General features: G+C 34.7%; 1 protein-coding gene across 26 annotated transcripts in view; it reads left to right on the forward strand.

The window, feature by feature from the left end:
* Positions 1-23,003, forward strand: part of LOC123537522 (twitchin-like) — a 204,523-nt gene extending 181,520 nt beyond the window's left edge. For all 26 annotated transcript variants that reach the window (XM_053528310.1, XM_053528320.1, XM_053528307.1 and 23 more), the window contains 20 exons: positions 1,703-1,796; positions 2,702-2,905; positions 3,843-3,984; positions 4,491-4,690; positions 4,989-5,141; positions 5,951-6,074; positions 6,341-6,443; positions 8,720-8,837; positions 9,628-9,800; positions 10,533-10,578; positions 10,792-10,933; positions 11,426-11,606; positions 11,901-12,269; positions 19,861-19,991; positions 20,276-20,432; positions 20,680-20,802; positions 21,035-21,226; positions 21,569-21,679; positions 21,819-21,962; positions 22,401-23,003. In XM_053528310.1, the coding sequence (XP_053384285.1) occupies positions 1,703-1,796; positions 2,702-2,905; positions 3,843-3,984; positions 4,491-4,690; positions 4,989-5,141; positions 5,951-6,074; positions 6,341-6,443; positions 8,720-8,837; positions 9,628-9,800; positions 10,533-10,578; positions 10,792-10,933; positions 11,426-11,606; positions 11,901-12,269; positions 19,861-19,991; positions 20,276-20,432; positions 20,680-20,802; positions 21,035-21,226; positions 21,569-21,679; positions 21,819-21,962; positions 22,401-22,495 (3,002 nt within the window). In that variant the 3' untranslated portion in view covers positions 22,496-23,003. The remainder of the gene's footprint in view (positions 1-1,702; positions 1,797-2,701; positions 2,906-3,842; positions 3,985-4,490; positions 4,691-4,988; positions 5,142-5,950; positions 6,075-6,340; positions 6,444-8,719; positions 8,838-9,627; positions 9,801-10,532; positions 10,579-10,791; positions 10,934-11,425; positions 11,607-11,900; positions 12,270-19,860; positions 19,992-20,275; positions 20,433-20,679; positions 20,803-21,034; positions 21,227-21,568; positions 21,680-21,818; positions 21,963-22,400) is intronic.
* Positions 23,004-24,126: the final 1,123 nt, after the last annotated feature.

Genomic DNA, 24,126 nt, shown 5'->3' on the forward strand with positions numbered 1-24,126 from the left:
CATTGGGAGGAAGTGCAGTGTGCAAGAACAATAACTCTACCTTGCCTATTTTTTGAGTTATTCCCCTTTATCATATTTTCTTAAAACATTTTGTCCGGAGCATAACCCCAAAAGTACTGGAGGGATTTTCTTCAAACTTCATACACTGATAGAACACATTGGGAGGAAGTGCAGTGTGCAAGAACAATAACTCTACCTTGCCTATTTTTTGAGTTATTCCCCTTTATCATATTTTCTTAATGAACTTTGTCCGGAGCATATCTTCTTCATGCATGGAGGGATTTTGATATATCTTGGCACAAATGTTTACCACCACGATGCGGAGTGTCATACGCAAGAACTAGGTCCCTAGGTCTAAGGTCAAGGTCACACTTAGAGGTCAAAGGATACAAGAATAAAAACCTTGTCCGGAGCATTTCTTCTTCATGCATTGAGGGATTTTGATATAACTTGGCACAAATGTTTACCACCACGTGACGGAGTGTCGTGCGCAAGATCCAGGTCACTAGGCCTAAGGTCAAGGTCACAGAGGCCAAAGGTCAGATACAAGAATGACTTTGTCCGAAGCATTTCTTCTTCATGCATGGAGGGATTTTGATGTAACTTGGCACAATTATACACCATCATGAGACGAAGTGTCATGCGCAGTTCCCTTCTTTAGAATTACTTCCCTTTGTTGTTACTTTAAATAGCTTTTATTGTACTTTTTCATTACTAGTCGTAGGGAAAAATCGAGACCACTTTTCTGTAGTACAACAAACATGCTAAATCCAATTTTGAGGTGTATTTTGACCAGTCTCTTCCTGATAAAGATTTTTGTGTGGACTTGCAATTTTTTTTTTTTTTTTTTTTTTTTTTTTTTTTTTATAAAGATTAACTTCCCTTAGTTGTTACTATAAATAACTTATATTGTAACATTTTTATAATTGACCCTAGGGAAAAAACAAGACCACTTTTCTGTGGTACAGCATAGATGTTACTCTCCAGTTTTAGGTGTATTTTATTAATTTTATTATATATAAGGTATCTCTACCTAGTAAGGAGTTTTTTTGTGGACTTTAAAAAAACAAAAGACTTACAATGATTACTAAACAACCACAAAATTAACATTCCATTTGCAAATACAGCTGCTAGAGTAAAGAAATTTGCTTTGACGGGCATATATTGTGACATTCTGGCACTCTTGTTCCCTGTTAGCTTTCCATTCCTTCTTTTTACAGTAGCCATATAGAAAAACATCATAATTATACTCTTCATGAAAATTAATAAAATTTAGCAGTAAACCACCTCACTACTGACTTATTCTTTCTTCCACATCTTAAAACCCCTGATGCGGACCACATCCTTCAATTATGATATGCCCGGTGGGGGGATTAGCCATGTCTGACATGGCTCTTGTTATCTATTAAAGCTGTAGGGATCACTGTAGCCAAGAGGTTGAGGTTGCTGACTCCAAACCAGTTGCCCCTCACCGCTAGGGATTCGAGAACTCGCTTGAGGTGTATAATTCTTTAAACAAGGGTTCCATTCAATGGGATTATTGAAAAATAAAACGGGTCTAAAATAATTTGTTATTTAACATATTTAAGGGTTATTTTGTAGTTTTTCATCAACATTTTTCAAAAGTAAATTTTTCTTGAAGAAGTTTCATGAAAATATAATAAGGACTTTAACTCCTGTTTAATGTATTATTTTGTTTCAGACTATGACCTGTGGAAGAAGTACGTACCACAACCAGTTGAAATTAAATCGGATAGTGTGTATGATTATTACGACATTCTGGAAGAACTTGGAAGGTTTGTTACTAAAATTAGAACTTATTATTTTCATTTTGAACTTGAAAGCTTTGTTACAAAAAATAGAACTTTTTTACCCGCTTGAAAGCTTTGTCACAAAAAAAATAGAACTTTTTTACCCGCTTGAAAGCTTTGTCACAAAAAATAGAACTTTTTTTCCCCTCTTGGAATTTGAAAAGTTTATTACTAAAACTAGAACTTTTTATTGGCTTGAAATGGAGAAGGTTTGTTATGAAAATAGAACTTTTTTCCGTTTGGAACCAGAAATAATTGTTACTAAGAATAGAACTTATTTTTGTTTGGATCATCAAAAAGGTTTTGTATATAACTTTATTTAGGAATTATCTACTGTCACCAGACTGCTGTGTTTAATTTTATGAAAATGTAGATTTGGAATTTATTTTGGGTTCCTTTTACTAAAAATAGTAAAATGATTTTTGCTCCATAACTCTAATTAGGAATAGCATATTCCAACTGAACTTATCATGTAGATTGGTTTATAGGACAGAAAGGGTGAGGGATTGTTTTTGTGGTCATTAAGGTCAGGGTCACTGTTAGATCAAGGTCACTGAAAATGTTTGTAAAACCTAGTTTCTTCATTTTTCAAGAAGTTGATCAATCTTTTGCATATGATCGAGGAACGTGTCCCTGATGTCACAGGTTGAAACACCCTAGGGCCTTGAGTTTACTGTTATCAATAGCTAGAGTATTTTTTCTTGGACCTAAACCAGTCTTATTTAGAATATGTATCCTGTAAAATCTTGTTCAGATAAACAATGATTGCTTCATCATATGGAAATGTACATCTTTTTTTCACGCGTCTAAAATCAAGTTTTTGTATATTTGAATACCTGTTGTTTTTTTTATGTTCAATTCACGTTTTAAGTTTTTCTCCATTATTTCAGTGGTGCATTTGGTGTAGTACACAGGTGTATAGAGAAGGCAACTGGTCGTGTATTTGTTGCCAAATTCATCAACACGCCATATCCTCTAGATAAACACACAGTGAAAAATGAAATCAACATCATGAATCAGCTACATCATCCCAAACTGCTCAATCTCAAGGACGCCTTCGAGGACAAAGCTGAAATGGTGCTCATTCTGGAATTGTGAGTATTAAACACTCTGAGGGCTGGATGAAAAACTGTCTTAACTCCTTCTTTATTTAATGTGAGTTGCAACAGTTTTCCATTTAACCCTCAATTTGTCATTGCTGAGCTCTCCCTATCTTTTGTACAACGGTGTCAGAGATCAGTTAACTATAACACAATTCAAAACAAGCATTGTCAAGGTCAACATTACCAAATTTTCTCAGTACACTGATAATACAGTCCAGGCCTCCCTGCTTAGCTTAATAGGGAGAGCGCTGATCTATGGATTGCAACAGGGTCATGAGTTAGATTCCTTAGCAAGGCGTATGTTCTCTGTGATGATTTGATTACAGACATTGTGTCTGAAATTATTCATCCATGTAGATTTTAATGAAAATTGAACTTCCCATAGTCATCGATAAACATATGGTTTGTAATATGGTGAAATAAGATAAATAGGTCCTTGTGCTAGTTTTTGAGATATTTGCTCAAGATTAAAGAAATTTGAATATTTCAAGCTGATTTTAAGACATTATTTGGAATTATTCAGCATGACATTGTCAGACATTTAATATCATATTTTATCTTTAGAAAGATAATAACATTGACTGTTGCTTTAATAAATTTACTCGTGGGTTGCCATATATTTATAAAACATTTCCGTGTGCTGAGTCCAGGCATCATTCTGTGTTTTCAGGATAAATAATTTTACACCTATACTTCTGGTTTATCAAATGTGCAGAACTACCTTAATCAAGGCAAGGCTATTAGTTAAGGTGTCTGTCACTTAGGTCATGGGTTGAGCCACACTGAGATCACAACCACACCTCATCAAGACTGGTTTTTCAGTATATTTGTTAAGTATAGTTCCTTTTTTGTGGGATTACGGGTGCCATACATTCTTTTCAGAGTTTTATATAAAATGTTTACAATGGCCAGTGTAATTTACTTGCAGTTTATCTGGAGGGGAGTTGTTTGATCGTATAGCGGCAGAAGATTACAAGATGTCCGAGGCCGAAGTGATACATTACATGACTCAAGTGTGTCACGGTCTTGAACATATGCATGAAAACAGTATAGTCCATCTTGATATTAAGGTATGTGTAAACTACAGTTCAGTCAACCTTTTTAAAGTTTGAAAATGTCTTGATTAGATTTGAATTTATTGTAAAAAACTATTTTAGTGGGGTATTTTCCATTGTGCACTGCAGCCATTTTTGACGCCAAAACGTTTTTAAAAGATTAAATTTTGACCTTATTTGTAAATAAATTATTATAAAACTTTCATAATATCTTAATTAGTATGGAAGCAATATATCTGTGCACAATAATGTAAAATTTCTGTTTTATTTTTCTTTCAAAATTATGATTGTACCTGATTTTTACGATGTGAAAATTACATTTTTGAGCATAAAATTTATTAGATTTTTATTAAGAGACCTTTAGAACACTGTATAGTTCATATCTGGATCTTACAGAATGTAGCTTAAATTTACTAAGAAAACCCTGTTATATCCACGGAAATTATTCCCCTATGAATATTGATAATTTCACAGTTTTGATAAGATGTTAAATTAATGTTTTGTTTTATGTTGCATTTCAGCCTGAAAATGTAATGTGTGAAACAAAGAAGAGCAATAATGTAAAACTTATAGACTTTGGTTTAGCAACAAAATTGAATCCTGATGAGATAGTTAAGGTTACCACGGCAACGGCTGAATTTGCAGCACCAGAGATTGTTGACCATGAGCCAGTTGGCTTCTATACAGACATGTGGGCTGCCGGGGTCCTCGCCTATGTATTGTAAGTGACACCATTTTTCCTTTCTTGTAATCGTATTGCAAAGTCTGTTTTCAAACCTTTGTCTCTTTTAGCAATATTTGAAGCAAAAACGTTTTTATTTCAGAAAGCAAGTTAGGGTTGCAAAAAGTGGGAGCAGAAAAACTTATTTTGCAAAATGTATTTAAAAGTTGTTCAATGTATTAAAAAGTTGTTTTATTCAAATTCATACACCAATAACATACAAAGACCAGTTCATGTTTATCTACCAGTTACTGCTGGACACTACAGATGGTAACTAATATAAAAATAACTGTTTTAGACTGAGTGGGTTGTCCCCCTTTGCTGGCGAGGATGACTTAGAGACCCTCCAAAACGTCAAGACGGGAGACTGGGATTTCGACGCCGATGCCTTCTCTAATGTTTCGGAGGAAGGCAAAGACTTCATTAAAAAGCTTCTTGTGAAAACCCCCCAGTAAGTTGATAATTTTTATACGTGGAAGAACAGGATTATGTTGTTTATTCAATTTATCCTGTTGTAGATATAATTGTTCTAGTTTATTGCAGCTGTCACCGTGTTTCATTGCATTGTGGAGCCTGTCCAACAAATTAAACAATGAAGGAAAAGTTATTTTTAGCAGAGAAGAAAAAATTTCTTTTGAGTAAAACAGTGTATATACTTAATGTTTGTAACTTATGTCTAAATAATTTTTTGTAGGGCCTGTATGACTGTACTCTATTGGAACACTTTACTAAATGTTGTAACTTACATCCAATCTGACTAAAGTACATATCCTATAACGCTACGCATAGGATCTGAGAACGACCTATTCATTGCCTCGTTCTGACGACCCTTTCGCTAACCAATCAGAGCCTAACTTACAACATCTTGCAAATCTACCTGTAGCCTTGACTTTTGATATTTACAATTCTTATATCATAATGTATCAGATAGCCGGTTAGCTCAGTCGGTAGGCCACTTGCTTTGTAAGCGAGGGGTCCCGGGTTCGAGCCCTGGAATGATTGCACATTTTTCTTACTCTCTGACATTCGAACAAGTCGTCTGATTGGATAAAATAAAAATAGCAATACTGGAAATCCAAAATATACAGAAGACGAATGTGAATGGGTCGTTTTCAGATCTTCGTTTAGAAGATCAAGTACTTAAGTCAGATTGAACTTACATCTAAATTATAGTTTTTGTAGGTCCAATACAACTATGCTCTATTGAAACACTGTAATAATTTAAATGTTTGTAACCTATCTCAAAATCATTTTTTGTAGGGCCCGTATGACTGTACACCAGGCATTGGAACACGCATGGTTAAAGGGTGATCACTCTAATAGAACTCAAAGAATTCCATCTAGCAGATATGAGAAGATTAGAGCAAAGATTAAAGCAAGATATGTAAGTGTATTGTCACATTACTTTAGATATGTAAATATATTGTCTCATTACTCTAGATATGTAAGTATGTTGTCACATTATTTTAGATATGTAAATGGAATGTCACATTACTTGTGTTATTAGTTAAATGTCTGAAATGTTGTAGAAATAAGAACAACATTAAATATTCTACCAGCAGTGAATAGTGCTTGCTTGAGCAAATTTTTAAAACTCAATAGTTGCATGCTTATTTTATCATAATTTTACCATTGTTTTTTTTCTTCTAGGCTGATTGGCCAATGCCAAACCCAGCTATTGGCCGTATAGCTAACTACAGCTCTCTTAGAAAGCTCAGACCTAAAGAATATAGTATCTATGATGCATATTTCGGTAAGTAACTGAAGGATCACGGCCTGTATTAATCAACGTTTGAATTCTGAAACTTAATTTTAAAAACAAGAGACCTCCATGGCCGAGTGATTAAGGTAACTGACTTCAGATCACTTATTTGTCACCCATGTTGGTTCAAGTCTCACTCAGGGCATTGAATTCTTCATGTGAGGAAGACATCCAGCTGGCTTGTTGGTTCTACCAAGGTGCCCTTCCATGATTAAATAATGCACAGAGGGGCACATGGTGTCTTCATAGGGAGACAATCAAAATCCCCTTGATCAAAATCCCCTCCACTGAAAAATGACAGGGTGTTACAAAATCCCCTTCATACTTTTGCAGGTGGTATCATAATCCCCTCTGTGATTTTTACTTATTTCATCAAGTTCAAATACAACTATACACAATTTAAAAGTCTATTGCATAAAGCACGTAAATACAATGCCTTTAGCAAACATAATTTAATTTTGAGGACTGATATCTATATATCTATAATGAAAATCACAGAGGGGATTATGATATCCCCTGCAAAAGTATGAAGGGGATTTTGTAACACCCAATCATTTTTCAGTGGAGGGGATTTTGATCAAGGGGATTTTGATATACACTCTTCTTCATACACCATCAAAGCTGGAAAGTTGCCACCATATGAACTATAATTGTGTTGATTCAACTTTATCCCCCCCCCACCCCAAGAAAAAAAATGGCAAGTACAGCGTAACTTCTGAAAAATGCACACCCTCGAGACCAGTAGAAAAGTCCAGTTCTTGGAAGTTTAGGTATTTGGAAGTATGGAGTGTTTTGGACAAATACAGTTGCATACCATAAATTAATTGTTCTCCCTGATTTAGAGCAAGTTCAGACACGCAAATTATTTTAATTTTGTCCTGTAGGGAATGTTCAGTTTTACGATATTTCTACATTGTCTTAGTCATTTTAATTATGAAAAAAAAATAATATTTCATGAAATACCATGATTTTAAAAGGTTTATTTATTTTTGTCGAGCCATAGTTGTCCAGATAGCTGTGTTTGATCCTTTGATTGACAGGTTGTGATTCTAATGCGTGTTAAAATAATCGGTCACTGCTAATTGGTTAACAATGGAATCACAGGTGAAATTTTCACGAAGGCACAGATTTGCTTTTGAACAAATATCTACTTGTTTGTGTTATGCGGTTTTTGGAAGTAAAATTGTATTGAAATAAGTCAAATTTTTCGAAAGTGTCTTTTGGTGTTCAGAATTTGGAAGTTCTTTATTTAGATATACGGTTATATAGAAAATAGGAGAAAATTCGGGACCAAGAAAACAGTCTGTTTTTCGGAAGTTTCTGGTTTTTGGAAGGTCCGGTATTCAGAAGTTCCACTGTATTCAGTTTGCCATTAGTTTGTCTATAGTATATTCATACTTCTGAAATTTAGTGGAATTATCATTAGCTCTCCAGAATGAAAACTCCCCAGAGTTTCTTGATTATCTACATATATTTGATAATGCCAGAGGAAAATGAAAATTTATTATTTTAAAGTCATAAATTTCTAAGTTTCAGATATTAAGCGTGGATGAATACAGGCCCAGGTCCTATATGAATCAAACTTTAAAGCCTGAAAGTTAAATTTTAGAATGCTGAATTTTCTATTAGTCTGTCATTATATTATTTAGCATGAAAAACTTGGCCAAATTTCGTTCGTGTAAATTCTCTGTATCATAGTTACGGAAAATTGAATATTTGCTGTTCCTTAGTCTACATCTAAGTTTCAGACTTTTACTGTTAATGAATATGGGTTCAGTTCTGTGTAATTAAAGCTGTATATTAAACAGTTACCAAGTTAGTGTGGTATTGAAATACCCACACTGATAGTAAGAGCACTCGAGTTTACTCTGCCTCTTTACTTAACATTTCATAATCTGCAAAAACTTTCCTTTAAGGTAGTGGGCCAGTACTGACACTTCGCACTGTCCATATGATCATGTACTCTAGGTATGCAGCTCGACATTTTTCGGACATAATATTATAATAAGCTTTGTTTTTTGTGTCCTATAAGCAAAGGCTGCTACACTACTGTGTCCGTGAAATATTCAGGGAGAAAACATCAGTTTACTGTTAGCTCTTGTAAAAAAATGGTAACGCTATAGCTTATAATTTATCCACGAAAATTCTGTTTAAAAAAACTTGCAGCTATGATTCTTAAAACTTTTTCTCTTATAATTGTTATTAAGTTTTTCCTACATTGCTAATCATCTGACGTTGAAGAATAATTGTGAGGTTTTGTATTATAGATCGTCGTGAAGCCATTCCGAAATTCATTCGTAAACCTCGCACCTGTACAGTCACAGAAGGACAAGGTGCTAAATTTGACTGTAAAATCATTGCTGCATCACCACCTATTGTTACTTGGTAAGTTAAAATTTAATTTTACTATAAATCTTTTGTGACTTAGTAAGTCCTGATTTAAATTTTACTCTAAACCTATTGTTACTTGGTAAGTTATTTCATTTTACTATTGTGACATGGTAAGTGAAACTTTCATTTCAATATAAACCTATTGTGATGTGGCAAGTCATGATTTCATTTAACTATCTATCTGTTGTGATTAAACCTATTGTGTCTTGGTAAGTTGTGATTTCATTTCACTATCTATCTTTTGTGACTTGGTAAATTAGAATAAACCTGTTGTTACTTGGTAAGTTGTGATTTCATTTCACTATCTATCTTTTGTGACTTGGTAAATTAGATTAAACCTGCTGTGACGTGGTAAGTCGTAATTTCATTTCATTATCTATCTTTTGTGACTTGGTAAATTAGAATAAACCTGTTGTGACTTGGTAAGTTGTGATTTCATTTCATTATCTATATTTTGTGACTTGGTAAATTAGATTAAACCTGCTGTGACGTGGTAAGTTGTAATTACATTTCATTATCTATCTTTTGTGATTTGGTAAATTAGAATAAACCTGTTGTTACTTGGTAAGTTGTGATTTCATTTCACTATCTATCTTTTGTGATTTGTTAAATTAGAATAAACCTGTTGTGACTTGGTAAGTTTTGATTTCACTCTACAATAAATTACTGTAACTTGTTCTGTCATTGTTTTAACTGTATTTAACCTATTGTTTTTAAATGGCTCTTTGCTTTTATATACAAGTAACAAATGTCAAGTATCATCAGTCCAAATTTTTACTTTCAGGTACTTTGATCAAGTGCAACTCTCACAGAGTGTGAAACACATGCAGAAATATCGCGGTAAGGAGTACGAGCTGAAGATTAGCCGCGTTAAGATGGAGGACAAGGGAGAGTATGTTGTCAAGGCAGAAAACTCCTTCGGAAAACGAGAAGAACTTGGAATACTCAAAGTGGAAGGTATACAGTGTTTTATGTTATATAACAATAGATTATTTAAATATATCTATATTAAACTAAAAGTATTTTTAAAGTTAAGGTTTCCTTGCTAGCCAATACTGTGAAGTCATTAATATTCATGAGGGACAAATTGTTTTTGATTTTGTGGTTAGTAAATCAAAGAAGTTAAATCCCAGTGAACAAGCTAAATTCCAACTCATTTTATGTGCAAAAATCATTTATCCCATAAAAATAATAGTAATTTTGGTCAAAAGCATAAAATTTCATGCCCTCAATGTTAAATAATTTCACAGTATTTCAGTATCTCAAGATCCTTTTACTTAAGCACTTGATTTGTTTAACAAATGATACATGGCATTTACCTTCATTTGCAAGTTACGGACTTCCTGGCCTGTAAACGCATATAGACCAGTTGGCATCGCACAGAATAAAAACTGAGATATGCAAATGACACAAAAAAAGCCATTTTCTTTGTTAAGATAAAAGAATGATTATTTGAATGCAGTAAGGTAATTTTACCCTTAAACTGCACATTTACCCTAAAACTCTGCTTTTACACTAAAACTGTACATTTACCCTAAAACTCTGCTTTTACTCTAAAACTGTACATTTACCCTAAAACTCTGCTTTTTCATTAAAACTTTACAGTTACCCTAAACTGTGCTTTTATCCAAATACCGTGCATATTTTATATAAATGTTATATTTATTATAAGTATTTTATTTTTTGTAGCTGGTGAGAAGCCTATTATCAGTAGGGATACTACTCCAGTACGAAGGTATGTACACAAAATCTCAACCTGTGTTGGCATTTCCTTATTAACATCTTAGTGGGTTGTCGAGTCATTTTTTATTAACTTTAATCATCAGAGACACAGTTTAAATACTGACCCAGATTTGTTATCCTTCTTTAATTTTAATTAAGTCAACTGATAATACAGGTAGTGACAAGTTGATTTGGTATACTTAGTAACTTCATTTTCTTTTTAAAGGTCAAGGTCAGAAGTGAGAGATTTTGAACCACCAAAGTTGGACCATAAGCCTGAAGGTGGCTTTGACCTCCGACCTAGGTTTATCCAGGCTGGTTGCGAGTTCAAGCTCACAACTATCGTCGAGAGTATTCCACCACCTACGGTAAACCTTTTTTTTTGCCATTTTAGAGCAGAAATTTGGCCTGTTTCACCTGTCCAAAAAAGTATGTTGTTTCCCCCCCCCCCCCCCCAACACACACCATGTTTGACAAAAAATCCTCTCATTTTTCTATGTATTCCCATCAAATGTTACATTTTCACCACTGAAAGATATAGGTATTTCAGAAAATCTGTTTACATTGATGAATTAAAGTGAAAACTTCAGAATTGCTAATTTTAAAAAGTATAAAGTTTTTTTCCACTTAATTATAAAAACCTTTACAAGTACAATGACAAATGAACACAAGTTCTTAATATTCAATTTAGCAGTTAAAAAGGCTTGAAAGAAGTGAAAGAAAATCATTAAAATCAAGTTGTATACTGTAAAATAATTTAAGTTTGTGGGTATGAAATGAAAATACTGCAGTTTAATACTTTGACCTGAAGATTATCTTTGACCTTTTATGCTTTGACTTTGACCTTTTTTGGCCTTCAGGTGACCTGGTACAAGGATGGAAAGGAGTTGAGAAAGAATGATCATTATTCGATATCGTACTCCCATGGTGTATGTTCACTGGAGGTTTTACAGTCAGAGGTTGCAGACACTGGTATATACAAATGTGTCGCCATCAATGAATTAGGAGAATTTGAAACTTCAAGTAAAGTTATTGTAGAAGGTAAGTGCTATATAAATATTGCATTTTTTTTCTTACATATGTTTATTAGTAAATTATTTATACTCTTAATCTTGTATACTGTAAAATCATAAATATTTGCAGGGGACTATTTTTGGTTGACTTTGTTGTTGTGTCAATCCATGAAATGAAATCCTGCAAGTTTTCTGTTTATCTTACTGTTAGAATTTTAAATCCACAAATTTAAAACAATGAAATTTAGTACCACACATTTGAATGATTATATAGTAAATCAATGCTAAAGTTATGTTATGTGTGCGTGCTTTTCTTTTTCAGATCGTGTACATACTCCATTCAAAAAGAGGGCGGGTTCAGTATCAGCTGTAAGTAGTTCCGCCTACTCGGGCAGCTACTCGCCAATGTTGGGTAGGTCAGCGTACTCCCGTAGTCAGTACAGTAGTGACTATAGTACCGGTAGAAATTATAACAGCACTAGCGACTACAGCAGCGGTCGGGACTATAGCAGCGGTCGTGACTACAGCAGCGGTCGTGACTATAGCAGAAGTTATAGTACCAAAGACTATGGCGACTATGGCAGCAGTTTTAATAGTAAATACGGAACATCTGGCTATAGCAGTTCCTCTCGTTCTTCCAGGAAATTTGCCGACAGTTCGTACAGCGGCTCGACACGACGCTCATACAGGAGTGAGTCTGTCTCGTAACGTGAAATATAACCCCTAGTGTATGTTGTAATACTAGAAAACTTACTGTGACTAACAAATCAACACCGTAAGCAAACGCTGTCAGTAATTAAGATAAGTGCTTATTCATGTTATATATCAGAACTGACTGTGCAATGATGTCGTATGTGTTCTTTTTCTGGAGGAAATTTTTTTTTGAGAATTTTTTCAATACTGATAAAATAATGAAGTGTTATGGTGTGTTTTAGAGATTAGTAAACAAACGATGTTTTTTGTTATGAAAGAAACAGTTTTCTGTTTAAGAGTTGCTGTTTTATATGAGAGTACATTTTATAATTGTTACATGGGTTTTTTGTTAGAATGGTCTACCAGAGACTATGCCCGCTAATTTCAACTTTCCAACAATACTTTTGTATGATTTGTAAAAAATTCTATGAAAGTGATAGCTGGATTATGAAAAAAGTCAAGATCACAAAAATTCAGTGCACAGATATGAATAGCAATAATCACATTAATGTAGTTGCATTTTGTGCATTTAATAACCCGGTCTGGGCCAATATCTAGACCAATATATCCGTGCTATCAGGTGCTGAAATTTTCGACTGCAACTAAAAATTTTACTGAACCGGGAACTCTTGACTTTTCAATTTTTTTCTCTTTAGTATACTTTCTGAATTTACATACATATTAAAGAGAATCATAAATTATCTGAGAGAGTCAAAAATTTCAGTAATTTAGGTTGCTGGATATTGTATGAATGTATCATAAATACAGCTAACTTTCATAGAATTCTCATTTATTCAAATTTTAACAGTTTATTTATTAATTTTGTATAAACTGCATGCCATTTTACTTTTAGTGCAGTATATCTATACACTGCTTATTGAGGCCTGGTAAAGAAAAATATGCCAGCTGTTATATTGAAGTTTCAGTGTCTAAGTTAACTGTATGGTTTTTATGCTTATTTTGTTATGTTTGACTCGGGACTTTATAATTTTATTTGTATAAATGGAGTTGTTTATATTTCTTAATACCTGATTTTATTTATTTCACAACTTGATTGACTCTAAGCCAGCAGTTTAAATGAAACTTTGCACACGGAATTGAAAGTTTTATGCTCATGTATATAAAGCATTTAAAACATGTTCCATGTAAAAAATGAAAGCTTGTGCGTAATCAATATAACCTGTGTATACAGCAATTCATTTTTAGTCATCAAAAATGTGTACCTTCAAAATGAAGAGTGATTTGAAAATTTTACCTTCAAATTGAAGACTTAATTGAAATTTTACCTTCAAATTGAAGAGTATTCAAGAGAGTTGATCATGTGAGTGAATTTTGTACATAGAGAATATATGTTTTGTCATTACATTTCACTGTGATATGGCTCCCTGTGCTTAGATCGGAATGAATTTCATCTTTTTATATATATATACATTACTTAATTAAATATTTAATAAATGCTTAATTGTAAATTTTTAACATATTGCATATTAGTCTATTAATTTAGCTATGTAACAAAGAACTATTTTTGTTATGTTTTCCAACTTTACGGTAATGTTTTTATATTGTAAATGATTCACCATTAAAAATAGACTAATGAAACACACATGTTTAAATGTTACATTTCACATGTCTTAATGTATATTACTTACAAAAACTTCAGTAATTTAGTTCAGAATTTCAGAGAAAATGTGAAGATTTTTATGCAAATGGTTGATAATTGTAATTGAATCATTCACCAAATCATTATAAGACATAAAAAGCTTTTTTTGTAGAGGTAGGCTATTAAAGACTTCATGATTGAATGTTAGTATTTATGCATTTATAGTACCTATATATGCATCAACATATTTTGCTTTTGTACATTTTCCAGTATATAATGCTATTGTAATAGCTTGGTGACTTGAAAGATAAACCAGTTCTATTCTATTCAAGGACACCAGGATGCTCCTAGTCGCCCTAGTCTCAAACCCAACACCCCGACCCCCTAGTCATTTGAGAAGTTTTCTCAAAGCCCTCTCTTTTTTATACAGGTGCAATACATTTTTATTTATTTTAGTCTGTAAAAGATGAAACATTGTTTGCCGTGTTTGACACATTGTTTTAAGAAAATAAAAAAAATAAACAAAAAAAAGGAAACACTTTTGTTTTTTATCTTTATGTGTAATGACTGTTAAGATTTGCACTTAATGTAAGTTTCACTTAAATGAACTTTGAAGTTGTCCGCCTGTAGCTGAAGATTTAAGTTTCCGTAGCAATTTGTTCCTGAAAAGTTGTTTCTATAGCATCTCGTACCTGAAGAGTAATGTTTCTATAGCAATATATTCATGAAGAGCTTCCATAACAGGTCTTTCCTTAAGAGTTATGTTTCCATAGCAACTCATTTCTAAAAAAGACATTTAGATAGGAACATATTCATGAAGAGTTATGTTTCCATAGCAATTTTTTCCTGGAGAACTCCGTTTCCATATAAACATTTACATGAAGAGTTATGTTTCCATAGCAATTTTTTCCTGGGGAACTCCGTTTCCATGTAAACATTTACATGAAGAGTTATGTTTCCATAGCAATTTTTTCCTGGAGAACTCCGTTTCCATATAAACATTTACATGAAGAGTTATGTTTCCATAGCAGCTTTTTTTCTGAAGAGTTATGTTTGCATAGCAACTCACACATGAAAAGTTATGATTTCATAACCGCTCCTTCCTGAAAAGCTATGTTTCTATAATGTTTCATTCTTCAATGCCATGCTATATACCGGTATATATAACATTTTTGCATGGCCAAAATGTCACTAGATTAAAAAAAGGTTTAGTGATAATAGGTTTAATCAATGTTTAAGTTGCAACTTTTTCCCATCACAAAAAAAGGTAAAAACATTCACAAGGACAAATTTTCACCGATTAATAACATGAAACCAGCAAACATTAATCCCTCTCCTTGTAAGTATTAATCCATGATCTGATACATATTGGTATAAACGTAAAACTGTATGGTAAGTGCATTTTAAAAGTGATAGCTACTACATGTGACCTACGGTGACCACTTTGTCCGTCTGGCCACTTCCTTGTCCCGAGCTCGCTTGCGGAAGTGAAGACACAGTCGTCCAAACGGCTGTTTGGTGTTAAGTGCGTCCATCCATCCGGATTTGTTTGTAGGGACCATAACTTTGACATGCAAGGAGCAATCTTGTATATGTTTGGCATCAATGTTAACCTCAATGAGAGGGAATGTCATGCGCAAACCCCAGATTCCTATCTCACAGGTCAAGGTCACACTTGGAGGTCAAAGGTCATGTCAGATCTTGTCTAGGCCATAACTTTGACATGCATAGAGCAATCTTGCTTATACTTTGCATGAATGTTTACTACAATGAGATGGAGTATCATGCGCAAACCTCAGGTTCCTATCTCAAAGGTCAAGGTCATACATAGGGGTCAAAGGTCATTTTAGAGCTTGTCCGCGCCATAACTTTGATAAATATGGAGCAATCTTCATTTAACTGGCAGAAATGTTCACCTCCATGAGGCGGAGTATCATGTATAAACCTCAGAGAGTGTCAGGCGCAAACCTCAGGCCCTGATCTTAAAGGTCAATGTCACGCCTAGGGGTTAAAGGTCATATAAGTTCTTAGGCCATAACTTTGACATGCATTGATCAATCTTTTTTTCATTTGGCAGATCCCTTTTTAGCTCACTTGAGCCAAAGGCTCATGGTGAGCTTTTGTGACCGCTCAATGTCCGTCATCAGTCGTCAGTTCGTCAATTTTCTAAAAACAATTTCTTTAAAACCACTGGGCAGAATTACACTAAACTTCACAAGAATGATCCTTGGGTGGCACCCTTTCAAAATTGTTCAAAGAATTTAATTCCATGCAGAAATCTGGTTGCCAAGGCAACCAAAAGGAAAAACTTTAAAAATCTTCTTGTCCAAAACCGCAAGGTGTAGAGCCTTGATATTTGGCATATGACATCATCAAATGGTCCTCTATGAAGGTTTTTCAAATTGTGCCCATGGGGTGAAAAGAGGCCTCGCCCCGGGGGTCACAAGTTTTACATAGACTTATATAGGAAAAAACTTTAAAAAATCTTCTCGTCAAAAACCACAAGACCTAGGCCTTTGATATTTGGTACCTAGCATTGCCTTGCGGTCCTCTACCAAAAATCGTTCAAATTATGTCCCTGGGGTGAAAAGAGGCCCTGCCCTGGGGAATCTCAAATTTTACATAGACTTGCATAGGAAAAAAATTTAAAAATCTAAAAATGTAAGGCCTAGGCTTTTGATATTTGGTATGTTGCATTGCCTTGTGGTCCTCTACCAAAATTGTTCAAATTATGCCCCTGGGGTGAAAAGAGGCCCTGCCCTGGGGGTCTCAAATTTAGCATAGACTTACATAGGGGAAAATATTCTTGTCTGAAAGTTCAAGGCCGAGGCCTTTGATATTTGGTATGTAGCATTATCTAGTGGATCTCTAACAAGATTGTTCAAATTATGCCCCTGGGGTGAAAATTGGCCCCGCCCTGGGGGTCACTTGTTATATGAGTTATATAGGAATAAATACTTCAAAAATTATCAGATCATATTTCCTAGACTGTTTAATTATAATTACCTGATGACCCCAAGTATTAGGGGGTCACTTGACTGTGACCTTGACCTACTGACCTACTTTCTTGTTTTTTAAGATACAGCCTTGAAATTTGGATTACATGTACAGTTTGAACACTGATCTTAAAACTGACTTTCAGTGACCAAGAATGTGACCTACTGACCTACTTTCTAATATTTTAGCGTCAGTTTGCCATTTAAACATGTGGCTCATATTACTCAGGTGAGCGATTCAGGGTCATTATGACCCTCTTGTTTGTGGACTTACACTTTTTTTATTGAATAGCTTATTTTGTAACTTTTTTATTATTGGCCGTAGGGATGGTTTCTCAAAATTGTAGGTGTATTTTGACATATCTGTACCTGGTAAAAATCTTTTCTGTGGACTTAGATTTTTTTTTTGTGTAGATGATTGTTTCTGTTAAATTACTTTAGTTTGGGTCAATATATTGAAATGAAACGTGTTTTAATTGGCTGAAATGTTTGAGTAATTCAGGCCGTGTATCAACAAATAATGGATTCTACATTGTTGCTCTTTGGGATTCAACATTCTAGTCATCTTCCTGTCCAGACTACTTGCCACTTCCTTTTTTAAACTACTGGGTACTTCCTTGTCCGGACTAATTTTCATCTTCTTGTCCTGACTACTAGTCACTTCCTTGTCTGGAATACTTTTCTTCTCCTCATCCTGACTATTGCATGGTCACTTCCTGTTTCACACTACTAGTCACTTCCTTGTCCGGACATCTTTTCATTTCTTTATCCTGATCATTGGTCACTTCCTTGTCCTGGCTGGTGAGTACTTCCTTGTCAGAATTACTGGTCACTTTATTGCCCAGACTTACTGGTCAGTTCCTTGTCCAGACTACTGGTCACTTCATTGTCTAGACTACATAAATCAACTTTTATTATGGCATTGTTTAAACCTTGATCCTATTTAAGATAAGATTTTATGTCCAAGTTATTAGTCCTCACAACAAAATATCATTTGAAATTTGTTGCACAGTATCTGACCATCCGTCAAGGTTTGGAGAAGTGAAAAAAGTAAAATAGTAATTTGCTATCTGGACCATAAAATAAGACAAAGGGTGCATTCAAAGAAGAGGGTGTGTATTTTGTTGCTCATGTCCGTTTGTCAGTACGTCTGTAGATCATTTAGCTTTCAGTCAATAACAATTACGTCAGTAGGTTAAATGTCAAGGTCATAGTGAACACCAGACTGAAAATGGTTTCCGTTCAATAACTAGAGCACGTGTGGGCCTACAGTAGTCAAAACTCAATACGATGTTTGCCTGTTGTTAGCTAACAACCACTTTGGGGGTTCAGTTTCCACTCAATAACAAGATACGCTTTGGCCTACTATGGTTACTATTCTCATATAATGTTTGTAAAATACTTTTCATGTGGTCACAACATAACTCTTGAATTAGGTCTAAGGTCAAGATACAGTGACCTCGACCCTGCAAAATATTTTCCATTCAATAACTAGATGCTTGGCCCTACGGACTTCATAGGATGATTGCCAGTGGTCAGTAGATGATCCCTGTTGCTCAGGTTTGATGTGCAATACGCAATAATCGTTCTTCCATTTCCAAGGTCAAGGTCAGCAGAATCCTCTTGGAATTCATCCCTCTGCTGTAAATTTATCTCGTACTTCATTTTCTGTAATACATGCCGAACATTGATCACGGCTTTCTTTTATTTGAAAGCAGAATGAGCCATAGTTTGATCCACATTTTTTAAATGGAGACTGCCAATTTCTATGTCTGTCTATCTTGCAATCCGTCCGTCCGTCAGGATTTGAATTATCATTGGTTTCACTTTGGCTTACATTAGTAGAGGTGAACAGTAACTAACCATGGAATGTATACTGTTTTATTTTTTGTAGGCTTCTCTCTCCTTCGGTATGTTGAAGAACAGTACTTTTCCCCAGCTCGTGCTGGTATATCGACTAGTACCGGCTAGCCCGTTTCCGCATATGACGTTAATCCGACATTCAGTCACTGTTAGACATCAACGGCTAAACTACACATTCAGCCGATATCAAAGCAATATGTATGGAAAGATGTCGGCAAATGAAGGACAGTCTTTAATGTTGCCAGATCTTGTTGTTCGTCTATTTTTCCTTTGACTAATTATTTTGAATACGTTATTGCAATAACTATTTGTCAAAGCTCATTAAATATGACTAAACAATCATGTCAGCATATTTAAATTTGGTTAAATGTAACTGATATTTGCTTGATTTTTTAAATACAGTTTTCCCTTTCAAAACCTTGTTACCATCTTTTGAAAGACGGACTTTCGATATCGGTCTGACACCGGTATGATACGAGAAAATTGCATTTAGGGATTATTAAATCAAACATTATACATCAAGCCGACATTGGACCGATGCAGATTTCAGTATCGGCTAGCATCATACATGTATTACGGGCAACATCAGTGATATCGGTCCAATATTGTTTCCAACATTAAGCCGATTATTTGACCAACATTTAACAATCAAAGCCTTGAGATGTCTGGTGGTTGCGGGGTTTGCTAGAATTATTTTCATTTAAAATGCAAATCTATAAATATACATGTATAAGAAACAAATACTTATGTGCCTCATATCTAAGAAAAACTCTGCCTGACCTTACATGAACAGCTGGAAGTCAGGGATGTAACCATGGGCTGGAATACCTAATCATTGACAGATCTTATATAATCTAAATGGCCAGTGTGAATGGATAGAGGATGAATAAGAACTACTTGATCATTGATAATTCATTCGCATTGTCCATGAATTGGACTACTTTGTGTAGCACATGAACATCCTTCCTTTGGATGTGATTTGGAATCAAATAAAGATACTACATGATTGTCAGAAATACACTTAACTTTGGTAGCGGGATAAACCCCGCAACCAAAAACCATTGGAAACAAATCTTTACATAAATCGTCATATAATATATTCCATGTATTTGTTTCATTTTACTCTTTAGATGATAACGTACCTCCAACATTCACCGAGGATTTTACACCAGTGACGTTGAATGAGGGTGAAAAATTAGTTCTAAAATGCAACGTTTCCGGAAACCCAGATCCTACAGTTGACTGGTTTCTTAATGGAAAGGTAGACATATCGGTTCTTTAAGGATGATGGATATCTTACATTTATATCTGTGCATCGAAACGTATCATTAAAATAGAGGAAAACGCTCATATATTTCGAGATTTATTTATCGACATTTTGTTAAAATTATATTAGGAGCTTTTTGGTCATAGATTAACAGATTTCAAAGCAGCTGTCTTTAATATAGTAAATAACGTAAGAAAAAAGTAACTTCGCTTCTATTATGAACATTGAGTTTATCATTCTACGCTGATTTAGAAACAGTACGCAATGATATTTTTCAGAACTTAAAGCACAATGAAAATGCAAAATTCAAAAATCGAGCGGGACTTTGCACTTTGACTGTACCTAATGTGACGTCTGAAGATTCCGGTGAATATTCATGCAGAGCTAGCAACGAAGAAGGAGATGCCGAAATTCGGACCAATGTGAATGTAAAATGTAAGAATATGCTGTTAAGATTTGATTTAAATTCTGATTGAACAACATATTTTATCTTCAGTATGAATCCATTCTTCTGAAAAAAAAAATTCCTTTCTAGATATAGGGTCCATGTTGGTTCAACCTTAACTTTATATGCCGCTATTTATATCTTCGATCGCTTGCCGCGAAGGGATAGACCTGATATATAATATCGTCTCTCTATACTACAGGTGTTTAACTGAATTTTGTACAACCTCTTTTTAAGGTAAGGTCAATACAATTCCAATAAGCAAAGCGCCGCCGATGGATCTCCCATGGTTTGCCAGACACCCGCAAGGACAAATTCTAACAGATGGTGACGCGGCTATAGTAGAATGTGAAGTCAAAGGTAAAATTTGTTGAGGGCAGAAATAACAACTTTCGTTTGTTCTGGAAAGTAGAATTTTTAAAACTTTACTGAATAAATTTCTTGTTTCAGTTTGCAATCTCCTCGGAATGGAATCTTAATGTATCCCTGAATCTAAGTTATACATTTAAATAAGTTCGTAATTCCACTGAAATTAAATAGTGCACGAATGCAAGAAAATAAGAAAAAGTGAAAATTGTGATTTCCGTTGTAGGAAATCCGGAAGTCATTTGGTATAAGGTCAACGAAGTTATTCAAGATAACGAGGATTTTAAGTATGAAACTTCCGGCGACACACACCGTTTGATAATTGCTGAGGTATTTCCAGAGGACAGTGGGAACTATCATGCGGAGGCATCAAACCAAACCGGAACTTCTTCCAGTCATTTCACCATTTTTGTCAGAGGTATTGCCATCATTGCGTAAACAATTGAATGATAGGAACGCACAGCCGTGTATTCGAATCACTCCGAAAATTATATTACTGAAATTACAGTTTTATTAGCATGATAGGTAACTAATCTATACATTTAATTGCAGAATTTACTCGACCTTTAAATCAAGGAAAAACAAACGTATGTAAGACATTGGCCCCAAACTTCACATATAAGTTACGTTTATTCTGTTCCAAAGGGTCTCAATTTCAGGATTCAGGTTGAAAGTAACAGATTTAACTTAAAAGAAACTCAACATTAGCGACATAATTTTCCGCTTTTGTAACCATGTTCTGTAACAATCTGTCTTACAGTTCCCGACGAGGAGCCGTCGGGTCCCGTGTTTCAAGTGTTTCCCCAGTCTCAGAATGTTGAAGAAGGGGCACCAGTTACATTTACCTGCAAACTGGACAATGTAGATACAGGTATACTCTCTTCGTTTGATAAACAGAAACGTATTTTTGTAATTTACAAGGACCGTATTTATCTGTGGCCTTTGTATTTTCGAACACGCATTTTACCATACCAACTATGAATGCAAATATCTAAATTTCTACATTGTAGTGACCTGGATGAAAGGCACACAAGTTCTGGATGATTTGGGTCGGTTCCGGATAAGCACCGCAGAAAATTCAAGCACTTTTACCATACCCGCGGCAATAGCTACTGACACGGGCATGTTTGTAGTAGAGGCAAATAATGAAAAAGGTACTTCAGCATTTTGTATGTTTCGTCTGTTTACATGGTTCAAGGCTAATTTACATTTCTTCTATCAGATTTGCACAGAAGAAATTAGAGCTTTGTGGAAGCTGTGTCTTTGGAACAAATAGTTATCTGTACTTATTGCTGAGATGTAAAGTTTCCGACAAACGTACATGCATCAAATTGCCATATTTTAGAATGAATACACGTGTTTTTGTTTTTTGTTTTTGCTTTGTTTTTTTGCCATACAATACTGAAATTATTGTAACGCAATGGAAAAATTAAAGGAAGAAAAATTTCTGTACACGCACTAAGTGTATACATCGAGTTTGGACGCACCTCGGTCGTATTTTAGTACTCGGTCAGTAGATGTTCATTTTTTTTTTTATAAATATCTTGCGATAGAAATGTGAGAAATACAACTTTTTATTTCTTCTATTTCAGGCAACACTCTATGGACATTTACCTTGGCGGTTAACGTGAGCGCCTCCCCTTGCGCTGATATTGATGTTCTGAGCCTAATACAGTCCGCGAAATAATCGTGCATGATAGTAGCTGGATTGTATCACTTCCATTTGACACCAAGTTAAGGGACATACTCAGAAGAACAACAATTAATGAGTCCTGACATAGGACTCTCCTTGTATAATATTCTACTTTTATGTTTCTCAAATGAAACACCTATGCAGCAGCCGCTACCTACCTACGTCTCTGCTGCATTTGAAATATTTCTCTGTGTTTTATACTGTTATTATACGTGATTCCGACACTATTTGTGTGTGACTTGTGCAAAGCTTTATTCATGCACCCGTTGTAGTATCCCTCATTCCATATTTTGATTTTTTTTTTGCGATTTCATACATTTTAAACGTATTTTCATTTCGAACTAACCCAATGTCAAAACTGATGCATGCACACATATTTACATGAGCAATAAGAATTTTAATGAGGGTTTGAAATTCCTTACTTGTGCTTGTGTGATTTTTGTTATATTTGAGGTGTAAAATTTCGGAACATTAAAAGTCATAACTATACGTCTATAAATTACTTTGTTTTCTGATTTTGAACTTTATCCGTTTCGCATGGGTGTAGAATTCTGATAGATGAGGCAGCCATCAGTGTGTGTTATCGTTGGAAGGTCGTTGGTTCTTCACAGATGCCCGTTTGAGCATCAGGGGACACATAGGGTCTCCCTTCACCATGAAAAAGCTTGAAAGTCGCCGAATGACCTATAACTGTTTCGGTATAATATCAAAGCTATAAAAATAATCAAAAAGAAAAAACATATTACATGTGCCTGATAACCACCCTGATCAAGACTGGGAACTCTTACCACGTGATTCTCCAGTTTAGAGCACAAACCAGTACTTTCAGTTCCCACTGCAAATAAAACTTTAGGTTCAAGAAACTCCCTTATGTGTCGTATTTTCTTGCAGATTTTACTCGTATCTCTCGTTCTCGGCAAAAAATGATAAAAATTCAATTGAGAGAAGACGATGGATTCCGTTTTAACATTAAATATTGACCCCGTTGAAAATTGACCCCATTGATCAAAATTTAATGTTGAAATGTTGGCGGTGTCAATTCTCAACGTTGAAAAAGGACCTTTTGATCCAAATTCAATGTTGAAATGTTGACGGGGTCAATTTTCAACGTTGAATAAGGACCTTTTGATCCAAATTCAATGTTGAAATGTTGACGGGGTCAATTCTCAACGTTGAAAAAGGACCTTTTGATCCAAATTCAATGTTGAAATGTTGACAGGGTCAATTCTCAACGTTGAAAAAGGATCCATGGGGTCTATTTTTAATGGGGTCAGTATTTAATGTTACACCGGCGCGGGAAGGGAGGAGGTGTAGGCCAAGCTAGAAAACACAAGAAAATGAAATGAGGAAGAATGTAAATTAATTTTGGAAGGGGTTGGGGTACTAACACTTGACTCTCCCTTCACCAAAATGTACCTACACCATACCAAGACCAATACTTATATGAGATTACATGGTAATAGGGGTAGTAGCGGAGAACATATAGAGAAACTTTAACCTGAAAGCAACGCCGCGCCGATAATAGCTATACCAAATTCGGGGCAAATAAATTAACCCTTCGTATACTTCGAAGAGTCAAACAAAACCATTTCCTGAAAATTTCCTTAAACTTACGGTATTTCCTA

Source organism: Mercenaria mercenaria, chromosome 17, assembly GCF_021730395.1.
Source record: "Mercenaria mercenaria strain notata chromosome 17, MADL_Memer_1, whole genome shotgun sequence".
NCBI classification, from domain to species: Eukaryota; Metazoa; Mollusca; class Bivalvia; order Venerida; family Veneridae; genus Mercenaria; species Mercenaria mercenaria.